General features: G+C 36.6%; 1 protein-coding gene across 6 annotated transcripts in view; it reads right to left on the bottom strand.

Annotated features, from left to right (window-relative positions):
• PARD3B (par-3 family cell polarity regulator beta) overlaps window positions 1–20,974 on the bottom strand; it is a 388,514-nt gene that overhangs the window by 165,551 nt on the left and 201,989 nt on the right. For 3 of the 6 annotated variants that reach the window (XM_059853260.1, XM_059853257.1, XM_059853262.1), the window contains 5 exons: window positions 20,750–20,879; window positions 15,086–15,185; window positions 12,911–13,026; window positions 4,979–4,999; window positions 1,154–1,198 (listed from right to left, as the gene is read on the bottom strand). In XM_059853260.1, the coding sequence (XP_059709243.1) occupies window positions 1,154–1,198; window positions 4,979–4,999; window positions 12,911–13,026; window positions 15,086–15,185; window positions 20,750–20,879 (412 nt within the window). The remainder of the gene's footprint in view (window positions 1–1,153; window positions 1,199–4,978; window positions 5,000–12,910; window positions 13,027–15,085; window positions 15,186–20,749; window positions 20,880–20,974) is intronic. The other 3 variants (XM_059853261.1, XM_059853258.1, XM_059853259.1) reach the window with 2 other exon arrangements.

The raw sequence follows: 20,974 nt of genomic DNA, 5'->3' as shown, positions 1-20,974 counted from the left end.
AGGGAAAAGCCCAAGGGCAACACCCTCAGCTTCTTCAAGTTGACAAGATCATTTCTTTGAAGCTTTCACATTCCCAAAAGAGAAAGTTGAAAGAATTTTTTTCTTCCCAGGAGTGATAATATTACAAGACATATGAACTATTCCCTGACTCAGAAAGAGAATCCAAGAACTTCACAGGCTTAGGAAAGATGCCAAAAAAATTTAAAAAGAATTTGTCTACCAAGTTCAGGAAAAGGTCTTCAGATAAGGAAAATCCACACCAGAGAACTGAAGAAGGACACCCAGCCGCACAGAGAAAGAATACCATAAACAATCAGGAATCTCATAGCTGACCTCCTTTTGCATGAATTCAGCTTCTTAGACCTCTCCATGGAGTGAGAAAGGGCACTGTACAATGTGCTACAAAGGGGCAGTCTGAAACTTCAGGATTTTCTAACATCACAAGACACTGCTGAATAACTGAAGTTTTCTAGGAAGTTTAAGCTTTCTCATGTCAGCTTACCCACAGCTCATGAAAAATGACAATCTTACGTGACAATGCCTTGGAAGGTTTCTTAATGCAACAGCTGCAAGTTGTGCAATGCCCTGGCATGGTTGGTAGAACTTATTTAGTAAGCAGGTAGAGTAAGGGCAGTACTATGGTTTAATGTTTGCTATCATTGCCTGAAAAGTTTAAGAAAAAACAAATTATTTCTCCTGCACAAGCACAACAAAAAGAAAAGCTGTAACATTTTTTTTTTTTTACTCTGTAAATTTTTTTAGCTTTGTCTTCAGTATTCCTGGTAATGGAAGTGTTACTCTGAGCAATAAGAAGAAGCAAAGAAATACTTGTATTTCTCCAAGTGTATATTGTTTAAGTCTCAACACTCCATAAGACTGCACTTCTACTTATTTAAAAGTACATTTTCTTCAATTTACAATACCTGTACTGAAAACTAAAGTTTCAGCTCTTCCTGAGAATGACTTGCCTACATACACTTCCTGGCTAAGAGCAACCCCTAATTCATCACTGTTCAGCTTGGAGTCAGTGCTTACAAAGTAATGCCTCAATTTCCAAGTGTCTGTCACCCCAGTTTGTGGAAGCTGACTTCATTTACTGCCCATACTACTTTCAAGTTGCTGACTTTTTCTCCAAAACAGGAGGACAGCTTACCCGATTTGTGTCCGGCCAACAAACCAACTTTGCTTTCATCTGCCACTGGAGAAATAAAAGAAAAGACACAAAGATCAGAAACTTATTTAAATTCACAAGCCTTTGAAACACTGTCAAATTATTTCAGACACGGTATCCTGAATCTTTAAATTATAATCATCTGAAAAAAAGCCTTTCTTTACCTAATCCACATGGGGTGCTTCAAAGTCCAAATATCTGAATCAAAGCCCTCTGAAACCAATAAAAGGACTACCAGCAGTCCTTGTGGATTACAGATCAGGACCTCAGAACTTACACACTCAAAACTGACTTGTCAGAAGAGCAATTGCACTTGTAAATAACTCATCTTGCCAGACAAATCACAGGGCATAGGAGAGTTGTAGCATTTTCAGATCAAAGACCTCAATTGTAAAAAGAATCCAGATGTGGAAACCTTCCCATCTGCAAGACGTCTCACTGACTCACAGGACCTCTGCAGATAATAAGGTCTCCCAAACCCTGATCTTTTTAAAGGCTAAGGCATTTTTTCTATGTTATCTTTTATTTTGTCTATAAATTGTAACTTTGTAGTATTTCACAACATCTTGTAAAGAAAGATGCTTGCAGTAGCAACAGTTTGCAGACAGTAGTGGAGGAGCAAATTCTGAATATAACAGAAATTGGAAGTTCTGTTCAGTAAATTCAGTTTATTGTCATATATCTCAAGAAACTAATTAAAATATTCTCCTGGAGAGCTGAGGGGAAGAACCAATCACTATTTCTTAAAATGAATTCTATGCAAAGAAACAGCAGTAAATGTAATGTTAGGGATGATAAAACAAGAACAGGAAATGAATGTTAGGGTTGAAAGCTTATCCTTCAACTCTGCCTACCCAAGCACTCCCTTATAACTCACCTTAAAACATAATCTTTTTATATGATAAAATAAATTGTCAAGTCATCCCAAAAATTCCATAAATGCAAACTTAAACAAGCTCTGTTCAGCAGTCACTAAAAAAAGTTTACATGGAGGGTTATCTGCCATAATACCAGAACCTGCTACTTTCTACCTAGGAGAGAGCAGTACAGTAGTTACTGACATTTAGGAGTTACTACTGGGAAAATAATGACAGTAAATATTTTCTTATATTGCCTCCCCACTTCACATGTAGGGAAGCTTTTACCCTCAAAAATCAACTTTAAATTCAGGACTGGGATTCACACCTGGAGTCATGAATCCACAAATGACCACTGTATCTCTTCTCTACTTCTGTGACCTAACTGCCACGTGATTATCAGCACATTGATATAGTCTATGGTTTTTATGGGATCTAGGTGCTAATAAAGGAAGACTAATTCTGCCTGCAGCATTATGTAGAGATTCTGCTAAATAAAATGGCAGTGAGACTAGTCAAAATTACAAGTGCAACCAGAACTCAAGTCCTTGATCTTTCAACTTTTTTTTTGTCCCTGGAAATGATAACTATCAAACTTGCTATGCAGTTTGATCCTATAATGCAAAATGACTGGACAAGGATTTACTCTAAGGACAGCTCAAACTCCTTTTCCTGCTCCCTCTTCCTAAATGTCTCTCTAAGCAAAACAACTGTGGAAAACTTTGGACCCAAAGGTTAGTGTTTTGACAAGTTACACTTGTGTGAAAGCAAGGGATTATAATGCAAACGGATTCACAGCCTTAATTATAGCAGTCACTAGTGGCAACCAGTATAATGTATGATAATTACTTAAAGCAGGTAATGTTACAGTACATAGGAACTTAAAAAAAAAAAAAAAAAAAAAAAGAACCCAAGGTTCACAGTATCTTTTAAAGCTATGCTGATGACTTGGTTTGCCTGAAACTAAGTTTTACATTATTAAAAGGGATAAATCTATTTAACTTAATCATACTTTACACACCAGCTTCACACAAAAAAATTAGATTTTAATACTGGAGGGAAAAAAGGAAGAATAAAATGATTAAAAAATGAAAAATAATCTTACCAAAATACAAGGTTAGCATTATGAGTTTAAGCACACACATGCACAAAACCTGGGAAATGCAAATATTAAAGTTCTATATCAAAGTTTGAGCAAAATACGTGTGCACCTCCACAGGGCAGTTTTCATTTCATGGGTTATTATGCTTAGGCAGGGCCTTTTAGGCTGGCCATCTTTCATTAGACTGAACAGAAGTAGCCCAGAAAAGTCCATTGGATAAGAACCCCATTGCTTCCCATGTTTCCCCTGGAAACAAGGAGAAGACTACAGAAAGAAACCCAACAAAAACAAAACCAGAAAAAGGCTAACAGAAGATAAATACTTTCTATGCCAAGGTTGAAAACTGTGTAACTAAAGGTTTCATTTAGTAAGCACATGGGACATGCTGTTCCACAAAATACCATTTGAAAACAGTTCTTTGCACATTGTTCAAAACTGAAACAAGCATTCAGTTATGACAAAAATAGTCTCTCTCTAGTTCTTGGCCTTTGAACAAAGGCAAGAAGTAAGAGGAAATTTCTTTCCTAAAATTCTATTAGTATTGGCCTGTCTTTGTAGAAAATCACCTGAAAGATTTTAAACAAGAAAAAAAAAATACCATTTACTCTTAAAACTCAAGTAAAAAGAATTCCAATTATTTTTATATTGCAACATCAGAAAGTAATTGCTTTGCAAATAACTGAAATATTTCAGCTCAAGAAGACCACACTTGGGAATGCACAAGTAAATATTTTTATGAAGCCACTAGAATTACTGTATATTCTTCAGCTAGAATTATTAAATACATAATATCTCAAAAAAATAGAAACCACCTAATTTGGGACTCCAAAGATAAAACTAAAACAAAATTCTGGGAAGGATTCAGACAAGAGAATAAATAGATCCACAAACAAGAAGATAGTTCTCCTTTACTTGTGAATCAAATACTTCACATTTTGAAATGTCCCTGGAACCCCAGGGATTTGTTAGTTCATGAAGTTATTAATGGTTGCCCGTGGAAATCACGCCAGCTCTTTTTAAGTTACATCTATTATTTAGGAACCACATTTTCACCACAGAAACCAGTTATGCATTCACTGTCAGTACTCAAAGTAATTGCTGAAATAAAAGACGAAAAGTTCTGCAGCTACTTAACAAAAACATGGACATTTGGGGGCCTAGCAAGACCACAGACTATGAAAGAAGGAATATTACTAAACCAAACAAATCTGCCCAGCTGATAGCAAATAATTGATACTTTTTTTTCAGCTATGCCAACAACCACTACAGAGAGTAAGAAATCCCATCTCTCCATGCCATGAGTTTTTTAGTATTTCCTACGGTAATACTCTGGAGCGCTGTTTTGTTTCAAGAAAATAGATGTTATTATTTAACAACAGTAGAGGTTCCCAACATGCCTTTGTGTCCTTCCACATAAATGTTTTGAGTGCCATTTCTGTGCCCTGCTCAAGGCAGCCATGTCATTTGAATTGCATGACTTCCAAGGGTTTAATACACAACAAACTTCTGTACTTCTCAGAGTTTGTGTCAAGTCCAGTCCAGGCTTACACACAGCCTAACAGTCTAGTTCCAAACTGTGGTTTAGAGAAGCACAAATGAATGCTGCTTTTGTCATAACCAACTGTCATAACCAATTTCCCTCCTTCTGCCCAGTTCAATTGCTGAACCATTGCATTATTTTCCCCAAACCAAAGAGTTACTAGCATTCACAAGATACAAGGCTCTGCTATTCAACTTAAGTGACTCTTTCATGAAGGATCAGTTTTGCACATTGATTAAGAGCTACTAAAAAAAAATCATCTAAACATGTCAAAGTCACATGTTTCTGCTGGACAAACTGCCACGTACCTTTGAAGACCAGCTGCAGCTCTGTGCTCAGAAAAGAAGCAAATAAGGATTAAAATTACAATTAACGAGGAGTAATAATAATATAAGACACTGAAACACCAAAGAATTTCCTAGAAAACAAATTTCCTAACAAATACCTTTGTTAGTTAATAGGAAGGCAAATGTAAATTTCTTATTGTACACTAATCAATTCACAAAGGCTGTACTCCCAAAATATACATAAAATGATGCTTCCACACTTCTCAGAATCCAGCAGTTTCTATGGTATAAACATATGATAAGAAAGCCTCAAATGCTTCACTGTTTTTTCTTGGTGAACTCCATCCTTACTCAGCCCTTTCATCATAATGAAGGCAGTGCATCATCAATTAGTTTTAGTCAGTGATCGTGCCAGGGACATAATTCTCCTGCTGGTTTTATTTTCTGGGTGAAGCATCTCCCCATCTAGGAGTGGCATAAATCACTTGGAGAAATGGTGTCAATTGTCTCACAACAGTCACTTAGAAAATGCTGCTTCCTGTTCTAGGTCTGCTCTGAAGTGCTACGTACAAAGACCACAGGTTAAAATCCACACTAGAGACAAAATGTGAGTATCAGGAAGGGTAAACTTGCACTGGCTTCAAATATTTTTGCTCAGTAATTCCCTCTCCTCACCTTTCTTCCACATAAAGGCATTTGTTCTGGGGTGACCTAGATATCCACCAGCTACTCACTCTTGAAGGTTTAGGAGTCCTTAATAGATTTCTGCTCACTTCAGTGTTGAAAAGCACAGAGATTACCAAAAAGCTTACACAAGGGCCTAGGAAAAATTACACTTATGAAGTAGGACATAAAAAAAAAAAAAAGGTATACTTTTTCCAAAATGGCATCTAAGACAATATTTGGGATGCCCTGTTCAGCACATTTAAAGACAGGAATAAATCACATCCAAACCATGATTCTGGATTCTTTTTCTCTCCTGTACAAGGTTTTCTCTAATTAGATTTTTCAGAACACTTTTGTTAGAACTGATTTAATACTTCAATTCAATTGTATTCAGAGAAGATCCCCAAGGGATATATCTTGTATGTCAGCACATGAGAATGAAAGTGCTTAAGCTTGCATTTGCTATTACTACTTCTTGTTGAAGAACCAGAAGTACAGCTGAGGCTGTCCACTGAGCACATTTAGCTTTAAATGGAAGTTTTTCTCCTGGCAGAAAAAATAACTGTTTTGCAGTTTCCCAGCCAGCAAGATACAAATTTCTTCACTTTCTTGTAGTGCCATAACTACTCATTCTTGAAGGTTACACTGTTAATTGAGGCCATTGTGGCTTCTTTTACACTTTTGTTGTCTTTTCTAATCCTCTCTCACCTCTGTTCCAGAGAAACCACATTAGGCTAAAACTCCCCCACTGCACGTCTTCCACATGTCATTAACACTTCTTCCAAATTCCTAGGGTTGAACTGCAAGTTCCTAATGTAATCTGTCATTCACTGATTGAAAACATTGATAGGGAACAGATTTAAGACAAAGTTTACACAACATATTTATACCAGTGTTCTTAAAAGTTACTTCATTATCATCTTTACTTTCTTTCTTAGAGTAGCTACAACATTAACTTAACTGTTAAACACATTAATTAACTTTCTCCCCCTAACACTTCAATAATCTAACTGCATTAACAGATCCACTCAAACTTACACTAAAGCAGCCTAAAAAAACACCACCTCAAGCATGTGTTACCACATTCTCAGCTGCTTCACCACCACAACTCATACAAATGCTCTCAGTCTGCTCCATAATAAACTTCCTTGAGTCCTAGAAGATTTCTACAAAACCAGTTCAAACAGTTGATATTCTCTTTTGCCCACTTCTGCCTTTATGCCACAGTTCACTCTCCCCTCAACTGCACTGATTTGGTGTAAAACTGAGTAACAAAATTAGCCTTGTTCAAAGCCTCACTTTTCATACAGAAAAAAATCTAATTTCAGTCTCATTTCAATTCAGTTAACAGCATCCCTATCACTTAAGAAACAATTTTGTTTCATTCCTGAATTACAGATCTTACAAACAGAAATTTGAGAGTCACTTAAACCACGAAAACAGCATTGTGTTCATTTGTAAAAATTGATTCTGCAGAGAGCCTCAGAAAACATACATCAAATCTGATCAGCACTAGAAAGCTACTCATGATGTAAGTTAGAATAATGTTAAAATCTCTTTTGGCCCTTGATACCAAAGATAATCACAGCCATAAGCCATACAGTTTTTCCTTAACCCATAACACTTTTTGTTCTTGAAAAATCTTTCTCTTCCAAAGATGATTTTTAAATTACTAAGAGAGTAACACTGAAAAGACTCTTAGAATTTTGATCTGTCTTCTCCATTTCTTCATTAATGCTCTAACAAGCCTAACTAGCTCCTAAATGCAGTTCTGATGTTGGTTTCAAGTCAAAGCAAACAAATAATTGTATTCCATACACACAACATGGTTAACAAAACAATGACTTTAAAATACCAAACTACTTTTTGTCCCACTAATACCATAACTCTCACTAGGGACCTCCCAAATGTATTCTTTTAATTGTATCTGAATCCAAACACTGCCTGAAAGACCGATCTTCATTAGCTCTGTCTGGTCCTCATTTGCTTTTGTTTTGAGATATTTATTTCAGTTTACAGAAATTACACAGAGTAAAAATAATCTGCTTCAGAGCAAACCATGAAGCAGCTAATAGCATCTTGCCTGCATTTTCCACATCCTTCTGGATATGGGATGCGAGTTTCCCTTCATTTTGAGGCATTTTAAAAGTATGAACTGTAAATGAATGCATCCATTCACTAACAAAGAAATTAGCATTTAGTTAAATATTGGCTTCCTTGCAGAATACTCCATACCTTATACCTTGCACATTTACTTGCTAATTATTCCCAAATAAGTAAGCTGCTCGATATTTTAATAAATTTGCCCCAAGGTTAAGGGATTCCAAGTATGTCTAATGATGTTTCAGCAAACAATATTTCACTCACATTTAAAATCAAGTAAAGGACATATCCATTTCTTCAGGCTATAGAGCTTAATCAGTTAAAATTTATGGGGTTTTGCCTTTGATGAGGAAAAGAAGAGGGAATTAAGCAGCACCTTGGGATAGTGGTCATGGGTTATTATACCAACATCCTCAAATATAAATCTACACAGTACTTTGCCTGAATTGATGCCCAACAGAAATGCTATATATTCATATGATTCAATTTCATGTTGCTTCAGGTTAAAACAAGCCACACTTTCATGTGTTTGCACACAATTCCCATGGCTGTAGTTTTTACAGTACATTTATGCACAGCCTAAATCACTCCTGTGCATAAAGATTTATGGAAAATAAGGGTGTTGGAGATAGATAATAAGACACCTTCTTTCCTTTAGTTTTCACAGAGCACACTGATTTACACTTTCTAATGCAACATTAAAAAACAATTTCACATTAACATTACAAAAATTACCTTTTTAATATAGTTAAAAGAACAAACTATTGAAAATGGATTCTGACAAAATATTATACAGAAATTCTTCTCTAGAGAACTGTGGTAATGCAAAAGGAAAATGTGTGTGTATAGAAGGTTGTCAGAAGCGAGGAAAAATCATCTTTCCAATGACTTATTTAGAAGCCATTGATTTCTTAATATTCAATCTGCTGTTAAGTTCCAAAAAAGTGTTCCAGTTCAGTGTGAAGGGAAAACACAACACTTATTTCCACCATTTTTGATTTTGTTTTGCTTATTTTTAACACTACACTCTAAGCACAAGTCAAAGCTTTGAATGCAGTGAAATTCTGGTCAGTACCAAGTCAGACTTTGTTTGGCTCTGCATAAATTCTTGAAGTCACAGTTATCAGTTATAAGGGGGATCTTTGCTTTGCTAACATATGGATGACCATGGCTGAAGAAAAAAAAAAAAAAAAAAAAAAAAAAAAAAAAAAAAAAAAAAAAAAAGGCAACTGAGAGGATGTGTCAAGTGCCAGGATCAGGAGAAGAAAATGGGGGCCTGTGCTCTTTTTATCACCACCAATTCAAAATAAAAGCAGGCAAGGCCAAGAAATATCTACCATAAGACACAGGATATGAACTCTGCCAGTGATCCAGAAAGCACTGTCATTATCTCAACACAGCAGCAGGGAAGAACATTAAGACTTATGGCTGACATGGAACTAATCTGTAGCCTATTACTCTGAATGAAGCTGTAAATTTTGAGAAGCATTTGATCACTGTGGAAATGATGGATGCTAAAACACAGAACCAGTCACCCTGCCCCCATACACTCTGCACAAGGACATCTGTACAGATGAGGCAAGTTCTGCTCATCTCTACAAAACCAAAAAAAAATATCATTACCACTACGTGCTTTTTTCTTTTTTAAATTTCTACAACATAACTCAATAACACATGCCACTGATTTTTATTTTATTTTTTAAAAGTAAGTTCAAGCAAAAACTAACTCATCTGGAAAGAACTGAGTTGTTGAAATACACCAACTTCAGGCAATGCTACCTTTGGGCTCATGCTATCTGTGAGTTTGGCAGTTAAGACTTGTGCCAGTCCACAGGACTCACGGTATGGCAGCCTAAACAAGCAGGTGGCAGTGGTTCATACCCTCTGCTCCTGTCCAACTGCCCAGCCAACAGTCCTGACAGGCACCAAGTGTCAATGTACTGAACTCCAGCTGCCCCACTGGCAAGTAACCTACAGCTGGATGTGCCAAGCTCCCTTCACTGCAGGCTTCACTCTGGAGAGTGACAACAACAAATTGATGCCCAGTGTTAGCAGTACTGAACACTTTTTCATCATCCATCCTTATTACCTCATATTATTCACTGAGGATATTAATTCATAGCAATTATTATTTTGTAAATAGCTATGACTGGAAAGCAGATTAAGCACTCAAAGGTGTCTGGGCTTAAATGTGTATATAACTGAAAAGAGAAACATCAACTTTAAATGAATCTCCATTGTGAACCTGTGTAATTATAAACTAATCTTTACAGATTTGCCTCTTGTATATACATCAGGCCTCATCAAAGCCAGGAAGACCCTTAGTACACAATTTCACTAGCTCTCTAATTTAATGAATGTGTTATTTTCACATAAGGTTCACAATCCATAGTAATATCTGGACTTTCTTCTGTTTAAAATGTTATCCACTTTTGATGATCCTTTAGATGGCAATGTCATTAAGCAATCCCGGCCTTTGTAATCTTGTAATTGAGCTATGGGTGCATTATACACATTTCAAGGTGAAGTAGAATGCTTCCTAAGTGAATAGCAGAACAGATTTCACATTTATGTCCTGTATTAGACAAATTCTGTTGCCTGCTGAATTTGTGATTGTCATTCTGGGTCGCTAGACCCAATCTCTGTGTGATTTCACAGATCTGTGGAGACACATGATTCAGAGACAACTTGGTTTAAAAAGAAAGAAAGTGCATCTAAATCACGTGTTCTAAGGTCTCAGAGCTCTCCTCTTGGACTCCAGTTCTATGTTTTTTTCTGTTCATCCTGTCAGATTTATTTTTGAGAGGACTGGCAGAACTTGAGAAAAAAGAAATGTAGTAAGTGGACAGTGTCCCATGACTACTGGAAAAACAGGGCCTAGAATTTCTCAGAGAAAGGACATTTCCCCTTTGTTACCAAATTTATTGGAAGATGACTTCCATATCTCATTTTTTTTTTTCAGTACTGAAATCACTATGGGTACACAGCTGCATGCTGGGGTGAGAAGTTACTATTGGTCATGACTGCAGTCAAGTAAGAAGCAAGCAAAAAACCCCTAAGAAATAACTTTGCTTTCCCAAAAACCCATCCTGGAAAGTGTATTATATGAATGCTCTATTTGGAAGCACATTTTTTTATATCAAACTATTGGGATTTTATTTGTATTTGAAGCACTTTATGTTGCAGTTACTTCTCTTGAGATGTTCGTGTTTCTGTCCTGTTTTCTTTTTCAGAGAGCAGCTTCTGCTTAAAGCCTTTCAGAAGGCAGAAGGCCAAACATGGTACTTCACTGCTTGCTAGAGAAGTAAAAGGTGCCAGCTTTCATCTTCCTCAGTTTCATTAACTGCCAAGCTATGTGCAAGGAATTTTACTTCACCTATTGTTATTTATAAAACAACATGGTGTAGATCTTTCATAGCCCCTCCAATTCCTCATACGCATGTCTCAAGTAGATTTACCTTCCCATATTCAATCAGACTGGTTAGTGCCCGTTTTACTTTTTAATTTTATAACACAGGGGACTTTCCAACAGCTCCCTTCTACAGGCAGCAATTTTTGAACACTCTAAAAGATACATTTGTGTCTAATTTTTCTTTTATTTTTTTGCATCCAATTTTATTTTCGCTTTTAGCCACCATGATTTAGTGACTCATGTATATCCTCAAAGGATTGTTCCTGGGTGTCAGGAACAGATTGTGCATTGAAGTATGAGTTACCTGGCAGTTCTGAATATGCTCTCCCACATGCTCCCATTGCCTAATTTTACACTGGTGCTCATGAGCATTCTTTCCTGGGACTTCTGTGGGAGCTGGAAGCGAACCTTCCTAAAAGAAGGCTCAGTAAAGTTGAACATTCATTTTTCTAGTAGATCTCATACAATATATGGTTTGGCTCCAGTCTGTAAACCTAATCATTTTCTGAGGAGCATTTTCATTCTTTAAAAATACCTAATCCATTACTCTCCATCAAAACACTGGAACAGAAGAGCAAATGACATGTTTTGCCTGGTCATGCAGTAGTGTTACAATTCTGCCTTAAGACCTTTCTTCAATTAATTCACATCCATTCCTTGGGATTTCATTCATTAAAAACTGCATGGCTTTCCTTACACGTTATAAGGGGAGTACACACATTTAATCTTGCATCAAAATACCCTACAAAGATGACAATAAAAATCAACAACACAAAACCTAAGACCAGTCTGGAAGCCTTAATGGAAAAAAAAAAAAAACAAACCTGCAAGTTAAGAAAAAGCTAGCTTGAAACTATATAAAATGAATCCCTTTCTTTTAATGGTGTAGCAAATCTGACCCAACATTATTATTATTAAAGATACCCTAATGGTAGTCCTCAAAGTTTCCTCATCAACACTTGAATTCAAAAAAAACCAAAACCCAAAACCAACCAACAGATAAAGAGAGTGTGGCCAAGAAGAATTAAAAGGAAAAAGAAAACCTTATTTGGTTTTCTTTGAGACTTAACAAGCCTTCTTGAACCCTCATTAAACATGGCTTGGTTTTTCAGCTGCAATCACCCTTCAATCTTCCACCTGCAAATGTTTTCCTGGTATTGAAAGAGCCTTATATTTTATACTTCACCCCCCTGCAAGATTTCCTGCACAGCACTGATGGGTAGAGAACCATAACCTTACACTCTTGAAGCATTTATAAAGATCTACTGCAGCATTTTGCCTCTGTTTGTCATTGTCAATGAAGAAATAAACAACTTGTGCTAGGAATGTTACCCTTTGTCCAGTGTAGTTTTACAATCATTTATATTCTAAAAAAGAATTTTTTTTTTCTGATTGTTGGTTTTGCTTTATATTTTAGACATACAAAACTTGTACAGCATTCTTTCAGCTCTTTTTTCCATCATTCCCCCTTTTCCTCAGCTAGGATTTCAATACTATGGGCCTTTACAAAAAAAAAAAAAAAAAAAAAAAAAAATAAAACAACCCAACCAAACAAAACCAAACAAAAAACCAACAAACTTTCTACAGCTCCAATAAAAAGTGTATTTGCAAATAGCTGCTAGAGGAGGCTGACCATTGTCCCCATCCCTGTAGCTCCTCTGCAGAACTTACTCCCTGATGTCAGTGTTAAAGAAACAAAAGCAAGAAACAGAGATGCTGCAGATGGGCTAAGGCTAAAAAGCTGACCCATGTGTCACCCCAGCCCTTCTTACCCAGATCCATGCTTTTTGAGGCTTTCAGATTAATTGATTCAGACTGCTTGGCTGGTGTCAAAGATCTGAAGTTGATGTGCTGATCTGTTAAATGCACTGCTGAATTTATGATAGGGCTGTAGGGAGAAAAAAAATGTTATGTAAAATGTTAAAGTACCAGTTCAAACCACAAGTGAACTAATTACAGAAGGCACAAATATACATGTTTCCTTCTCCAGTTGCTTACAGCACGCATTTTTCAAATCAGATATTGATCCTCAACTTCCTTTTCTGAGACTTAACACTTTCAGCCACTTCATTTCTCATCACAGACAGAAATATAAATGTAAATGATCAGCAATAACTTTCTTTTCATTCTGCTAGTTCTATCTAACCACTGCATTTCCAACTAACATGCTACAGAATGTTGGAGAAATACTGCAGTGTACCTGGATCAGTTCTACTCCATCTGCTAATATAAAATTATTTTATAGCCTTGCACCCCTTATGCAGAGGCTGGAGGTCTTATGGAGTGTGCTATGACCAATGATTGAAGAATTCCAGGATACTGTGTTTGTTTGCTTTGATTTTTATTTTGTTTTGTTTTTTTTTTTTCCATTCTTTTACCTTAAGGCAACTTTCTAAACATTTCAAAATTGCACCTGAGTGAAACTCCAAGTAACTTTCAGCTCAAAATGCAACAGCTCAACGCAATCTGAAATCCTACATGTCTCTTTTTTGATTAGAAACAGAAATTATTGTTCTTTGAAGTATTCTTAAGAAGAAAGGATTTAGAAAAACAAAAATATTTAGCCTGAAACAGCTCAAAAGGTTTCATTTTTCAGTGTCAAATACTTTCCTAAGTATTTTCCTATTCATTCTGTTGAAATGCAATTTCAGTGAAATCAGTGTGACTTGATACAGCAATTCAATTTCAAGAGAACTTTATTTCTAAATGGAAAAACAATACAACACTGGAAAACTCAGGGTGAGACAAAGGACCTGTAAATTCATCACCATTTTAATACATCATTAGCATTTAAGAGAATGTTTTTCTCTGAGCTTGCTGGAAAAAACTAGGAACAGATTCTAACAACCAACTGCAGTTGAGAATGTAATGCTGAATTGCACTGATCTGTGTAGACTGTTTGTTTATCATGTCATAGGTACCTGCCTGGGAGACCAGAAATAAAAAAAATTATTCTAGAGTAATTACTCTACGTTAGCAAAACGAAATTAGATATGAAAGTCTTGTATAAAGCATTCAAGGTATCCATAATAAAATATATCTACTCCTTGATGCAATCAATCACTTAAGGATGGTTTTTACTCACACCCCAGCACACCGGGACAGACACATGGCTACATTTCCAGCTGAATTGCATACTTCCTTAAGAGCACTGCAGTAGATGCATGACTATCAAAATTGAACACACAGCAAATGAGGAAACAATGTTCAGTGGTGCATTTCAGCATCATCATTGGGATTGGTTGCATTCCTCATCATCAGGAGAGGCTGAAATTATGCCTTTGATTTGAATCCTGAGCTGCTTGAGATAGAGAGAATGAGCCATTGTGAACTTCAACATGCTTACATTTTTTTCTGCACCTCCAAACTTCTGTATTTCCTAAGGAAATTGGAGCTTACAGCTGCTATCAAGCATGGCAGGCTTTGCACAAGTATCTGAAAAATCTGCCCAATACCTTTACAACTGGTAAAGTGTTCATTAATTTTTCTCCTACACATTTCAATGTTCAGGCTTACTGAAAATTCATTTTGTAGTCTCAAGAATATCTTCATGTGACATAAGGAGATTCAGTTTCTTACAAACTGTGTTTGCTTTGGACTTGTAAAGCTTTAAGAGACTTCACACTGCATTTACACATTGCACCCACAGTACAGTTTTAAATTAACTTTTTTTTAATTTGGGATTTTTTTGTTGTTTCACTGAACCCAAGACAGGGATCATCTATCATGTATAGCAGGCATACTGCAGCTTATGAAAAAATGAAATGAACAACACACTAAATGCTAGAATAACACACAGAGCTTATATTAAAAGACCTTCCAGGTAACAAAAGAAAGTGGTACAAATAAAAAAAAAAAAAGAGAGGTTTTATAATGAATTAGAACTATTATCAGAATCACCACTGAGCAATTAGTGCTGTAACTATTAAGAAGAGCTGCAGTCCAACCTGTGATTATAATCCTCATTCAGCAGATCCTCACTAGGATGTGGTGGGAGAGGTGGAGGTGTTTCATTTTCACCATTGCCACGATCAGAAACTGGAAACTCTGAAACAAAATTTAGAAAAGAGTTAAACAACCTGCAGAAACAACTACATTACACCAGTTCACTGACTGATGACTGGAAGGCCTCAAGCAATGCTGAAGTAAATCACAAATTATTCAAATCCCTAAACTAACTAAACTAGAATTAAAATCACACCAAGCAGAAAATACACCCCTTGGGATTTTCCTGTAGAGCTGATTTTCAGATTTGCATATATATAATTAAAGGTAAATATAGGGAAACTTTGTACTTATAGTGAAGTTGAGTGCAAGGCACAAATTGCTTTACTCCATTTTTAACTTCTCCATAGCTGCATTCAGACTGATTGTAGGTTCATGATTTCAGTCCCTTTGATGGGGAGCATTTATCACCTTTCAGGTACAGAAGAGAACCACATTCTCAGGAAAGCGATCAGAAGAAGAAAAATTTCTATTATTCTATAGCAAGAGAATAAAGTGGCATTTCTTAATTACAGTCTTCACGTTCCCACTATTACTGCTACTCCTTCTTTACCTTTACCAACTGCGTCCAGCTAACAGTAGAAAATTACTTTTTACAAAGACAAATATAAACTACTCCAACCATTTAGTGGTTTGCTAAGCAACAATACTTAAATACCTGCAATATTTAGTAAGGCTGCTGTGCTCACTGTAGGCCAGTTCATTATGTCCTGTAAATCCACTTCTCAACCCAAAGGTACCATCTAAGAAAAAGTCCCTGCATTTTTCAATGTAGGAAATGTCTCCACCCCTCCCAAACTTAATAGGAAACATGGACACTTCCTTGGGTTTCAATGGCAGGTAAGCAATCTAATAATAGTGATATGCCACACTTTAATGTGACCTGTTCTGTTGCATGGAATGTTGGCAATCTTTTTGTACAATCCTGTCTGAAAGCACTAAGCCAACCTGAGAGAAAAAGGACTGGCAAGGAGGGATCAAAGGAGAAAGCAACAGATTATATTTATGTGGTAAGAGCACTTAGACAGCAAACTAAAAATATTGGGGAATAAAATTCCAACCAAAAACTCCCCCCAAAAAAAACCAAACAAAAAACAATCCCCACAAACCTACACTATTAGCTCAAGAATCCTATAAAACACCTATTTGCTGGATATCCTCCTAATAAAAAATAGCTCAAACCCTGTGTCCCAGGAAAAGTGTGAGCATCATCAAAAGAAAGTGAGGATAAGCAGATGAGGAAGATAGTTTTAATAGGATCTTAAATTATTGTCAGGTATGCTACCTTACATGCACACACACAGGCTTCTTGCACTCGTTCAGGTTTGAATACAAGAACAGGAAACAAATGAGAAGTAAAAGGCAAGTTCTCACAGGAAAAAGAACTTAGGACAAAAGAGGAACTCATTGTTCAATGTGATACCAAATGTAATTACCAAAAGGAAGGAGACCTATGAAGTTCTGCAAAAAGGCTGCAGGACATGAGTAAGAAATGCAGGTAAAATTCCCTGTCAGAGACTGGAAAGGGATGCACTCCTGAGACTTACACAAAGGCTCTTCTGGCTCTGCAACAGCACACTAGATGTGCACTGGATTGTTCTTTCAATATATGCTTGGTGAAGTCAAAGGGAGGCAGTCATTTACAAGTGCAGAACAGTCCAAACACTCCAACTGGAACTCAATAGTTAATGGTGTGCCTCATTTTTAAATAGTGCCTAAGGTTTCATTCCTCCCATCTGAAAAATGATGTGGTATAATTCAGAAGCATACTGGAAAGGCAGCAAGGATAGTGGGACACAGGTACAAACACTCCTAACAAGGAGCACAGATTAGGATTCTTTAGAGAAAGAAGCAATAAAAGGAAATACAAGAGGAGCCTATGAAACTATAGAAGCTATGCTTGAAGTGACAAGGAAGCTCTCACTGTTTCATGCACAGTAACAAGAAGGCAACCAGTTTGACTGTCAAGTAGGACACCTAGGACAAACACAAAGCAGTGTTTTCCACAGAACTCACTGCCATAAAGCTACCTGGGGGAAAAAAAAACAAAAAAAAAACCTAAGAAATGTACCAAAAGTTAGAGATGTGCCCATGGTCCAATGGTCCACACAGTACCTTTGACTTAGGAAGTCCCTAAACCACTGAGTATCCAAAGTAGGAAAGAGATGCCTGATGGAAAAAATCTAACACCTCCACCCAAAAAAAGAAAAACTAAAAAAAAAACCAAACCAGACCCACAAAAAACCCAACAAACTAAAAAAAAATAGAACTACACCATACTTCCACTGTGGTTAGCCTTTTTGAGCAGGCTCCTATAGCCATGGCAAGAGACTGGGTGTATCATGCAGTTATACTAACTTAGATTCACAGTAATTGGTACATCATTTCACCAAGGCTGTTTGATCATGGGCTACCACTGGTATTTTTCTTACAGTAACAAAAGGATACAGACAGGAAAACGTCAGGCTTCCTCAGTGAATCAGAAATGATCACAAGGGATTACAGCCCCCAGTAAAATGGGAGCAGGAGCCAGGGAATGAGAGAATTTAACCTAAGGGGCAGTCACTGGCTCCATGTTCAAGACCTCAGGAAATGACCCTAACAGATCCAGATAAATCTAAGCACTGAACAAAATGTCTTGAATTTTCAGATATTAAATAGACTAAGAGAGTAAAAAAGAGTAACTCAGGCTGAGTAAAAACTGAGTCTGTCTATAAGACATGTGCAGCATTTACCAGAAGACTCTAAATAATTAAAAATTACACTTCTTAATTTTCTATCTTGATGTTACCACATATGTATGAAAACAGAGGTGCTTGTACAACCATGAGGATTCGGCAGCTTGAGAGAAAGTTTGATTATTTTGCTACTTAACAGAGAGATGACAGCATTTTCCCTATAACTATTTATAATATAGGGTTATAAGAAATATATCAGAACCTCTAATGAAACACATTCCAGTAATCTTTCAACACCAGAAATGTAAAGCTGCTGGCACTGAAGGATCAATTCTCAAAGAGATTGTTCTAAAAAACACCGTGAAACGGCTTGGCAGCAAAAGAAGTGAGGACCTGAAGGCAGCAAGTGTTATTCATGCAAAAATAGAACAAACACTGGCATTTCAATATTGGATCACTATTCCCTCCCCCTTTATTTAAATATCCACAGGCAAGACAAAATTTAATGTTTTGGCTATAAGCACTTTTCCCCAGACATTAGTTTTTCTTGCTCATGTATAATAAAAAAGACTCTTAAAACAGACAGCAATATTAGCAGGCCAAGCTTCAGTGTATTTTTGCTGAGCTTTTATAAGAATTTTATTGGTAGGAGCAGTGAATGGAGCACTGGAAATAACTTATTAGAAAACATTAATTAAGAAAGCGACATTTTATGAAACATAATACAGCTCCTACATTCAATTCTTATATCAGATCCCATATTATGTTAAAAATCTCTTCTCTGTTTTATTATTCTTTGCAAAAATGTACCCACTGCACTTCTATGTTCAAGATGTGGATAGCACACTGTGAGCATTATAAGGATCTGTTCCTGCCTGACACAAGAAGCTCACTAGGTCTGTGGCTCATGTCCTTAAACAGACACACAACCTAAAGTTCATAGCTGAGATAAAGGTGGGCTGTGCACAGGAAAAGTGTTTCACCCTTACAGATGCCTTGAAACTCTGAGGACAAAACTTTTAAAGAAATAATGCAAAAAAAATATTTAAACCAGTGATAGAAGGAAATAGGTGACAAGCCCATATGGAAAGCAGAATGAGCATTAGCTCAATAATAATTAATACCATGATTTCAAAATAAGATAAATATTTCTGCAATGTGTGAGACTAGTGTTAAGCCCAAACTGTCTTTCACTAAAACAATTTCTTATCAGAGCTGTCCCACAGCCCTCCTGGTGCAAGTGCCTGTACAGTTTTCCATTAAGATCACTGAAATTTTACTAAAACACCAAATCTTCAACAGAAATGACAATACAATGATATCCTGAGCAAGTGGTAGCAACACCTTTGTCACTTCTTGTCCACTGACTCCAATTCCAATCACTTCCCAAGCCACGATTGTGAAGACCCAGCCATGCCAAACCCTCCCTGTGCCAGCAGCACTCCAAAGCTTCCTTTTCACATCTCACACATTCTCTTCTGAGGCCATCACTTCTTTTGCTATAATGCCTTCTTATCATAATTCTTTAATGAAAAAGATGCCTATTTAAAATAATTTTATGACTGAGCTGAAAACTAGCCATCCTGATTTCTGGATTGCACTTGTAGAATCCTTATCTGAAAGGACAACTCTTCCACACACTTTGTTTTGAATTCAAGTGCCAGGTTAGCAGTTGCCATTCATCTGCATCAATGGCCTCAGAGCATTTGCTTTTATGGTTTTTAAGGAAGCATTTAAAGCTATTTGCTGCTTTTTGATATTTCTTTGGTAATGCCCAACTCTACAGAGCAGGCTAGCTCCAAGGATTGGACCCTTTTCTCCTGAAACTACAGAATGAGTGTAAATTCCAAACAAGAAAAACATAAGGTAGATCTAAGAAACAGGATCTGATCGTTGAATATTTACAGTGCTTCAGACTATACCCAATTCTTTGCCTGGAGTCACACTGTGAAAATATTGAAGTCAACACAAATAAGTTACCCCTAAATTCTATGGGAATTTCTCTTGAATTTTACAGATAAGGGCTCTTTGGTTTTGATTAAAAGTACCCCACACAGTCATCACAGCAGCCTATGAAATTACTTTTTGCAGGCTACCGTGATTCCACAGTTGTCTAGGAAAGTAGGAAAGATCATGCATAATTCAACTACATCAAAGAAAATCTTTTTTTCCTACTGGAAAGTATTTAGCTATGTGCTTGACTTGAAGAATGAGAGCACACTTTAAAGGATAGGGGTCAAGACCATCTCAAATACTTAAACTTTTCAAATAACTAGTACCTTGCTGAGTCAGAAGCAAATTGAACAGATAGTACAGTATGCCATCAGAAATGAAAAAAGACAGGAAAAGAAGTGGCCTTAAATGCTCTTACTTGTATGCTTCCATATGCTCACACATGTAGGCTTTCTTTGCACAATTTACACAATTACCTAATTCTTTTTAATGAGTTCATTAATATAATTCCAATTTGTAAATTAAGGGAATGTTTCTAACCTTTGAACATATTTTACCTTAAAGTCTAAAATAAGCAAGTGCACTTTTCGAACATCATGTTTTAGTATAAATTAATTAAGCTTATAATAACCCAGGACATAATCTAAAAATTAAATGTAAAAATCATCGCGCTCATTAAAGATATATAGAAAATAAACATTTTGACAACATATATTTTGCACTCATCATTTGTTTTTTATCCAGCCTTACGTGTTGGGGCAGCGAGCTAGAAACTGTTACTTAAACTGGAATTTGTGCCAGGAATCTCATTCACAACTTCTGAGTCAGCTCTCCCACCCTCGCTGGATCTTCAAGCCTCAAAGTAACATAGCGTGCACTTACTCTAATTAACTGCTTTTGGTGGCTGTGGATTTCAGGAAACAAAACCACAAAGCACTCTCTGTCTCAGCACAGAGATGGATATGGAGAGGCTACCTTTTATTCCTTCCTGAGGACTGCACGTTACAAATTGCTGGAGAATGGTATCATTGCGTCGGGAAGCAGCTGCGAAGTTATGGCTCCCATCAAAGGCTGATTTTTGAAAGACTCCCTGGTCTGAGCGCTCCTAAGGGAAAAACAGAACCACACATTGCAACACAAAATTTACATATTCAACAATGCAGAAGAGCATCCATCACTGCAGACAGTGCATGGACATGG

The sequence above is a fragment of the Haemorhous mexicanus genome, chromosome 8 (genome assembly GCF_027477595.1).
Source record: "Haemorhous mexicanus isolate bHaeMex1 chromosome 8, bHaeMex1.pri, whole genome shotgun sequence".
Taxonomy (NCBI): domain Eukaryota; kingdom Metazoa; phylum Chordata; class Aves; order Passeriformes; family Fringillidae; genus Haemorhous; species Haemorhous mexicanus.
The sequence above is the reverse complement of the archived record's forward strand: the minus strand, read 5'-3'. Positions and strand labels throughout refer to the sequence as shown.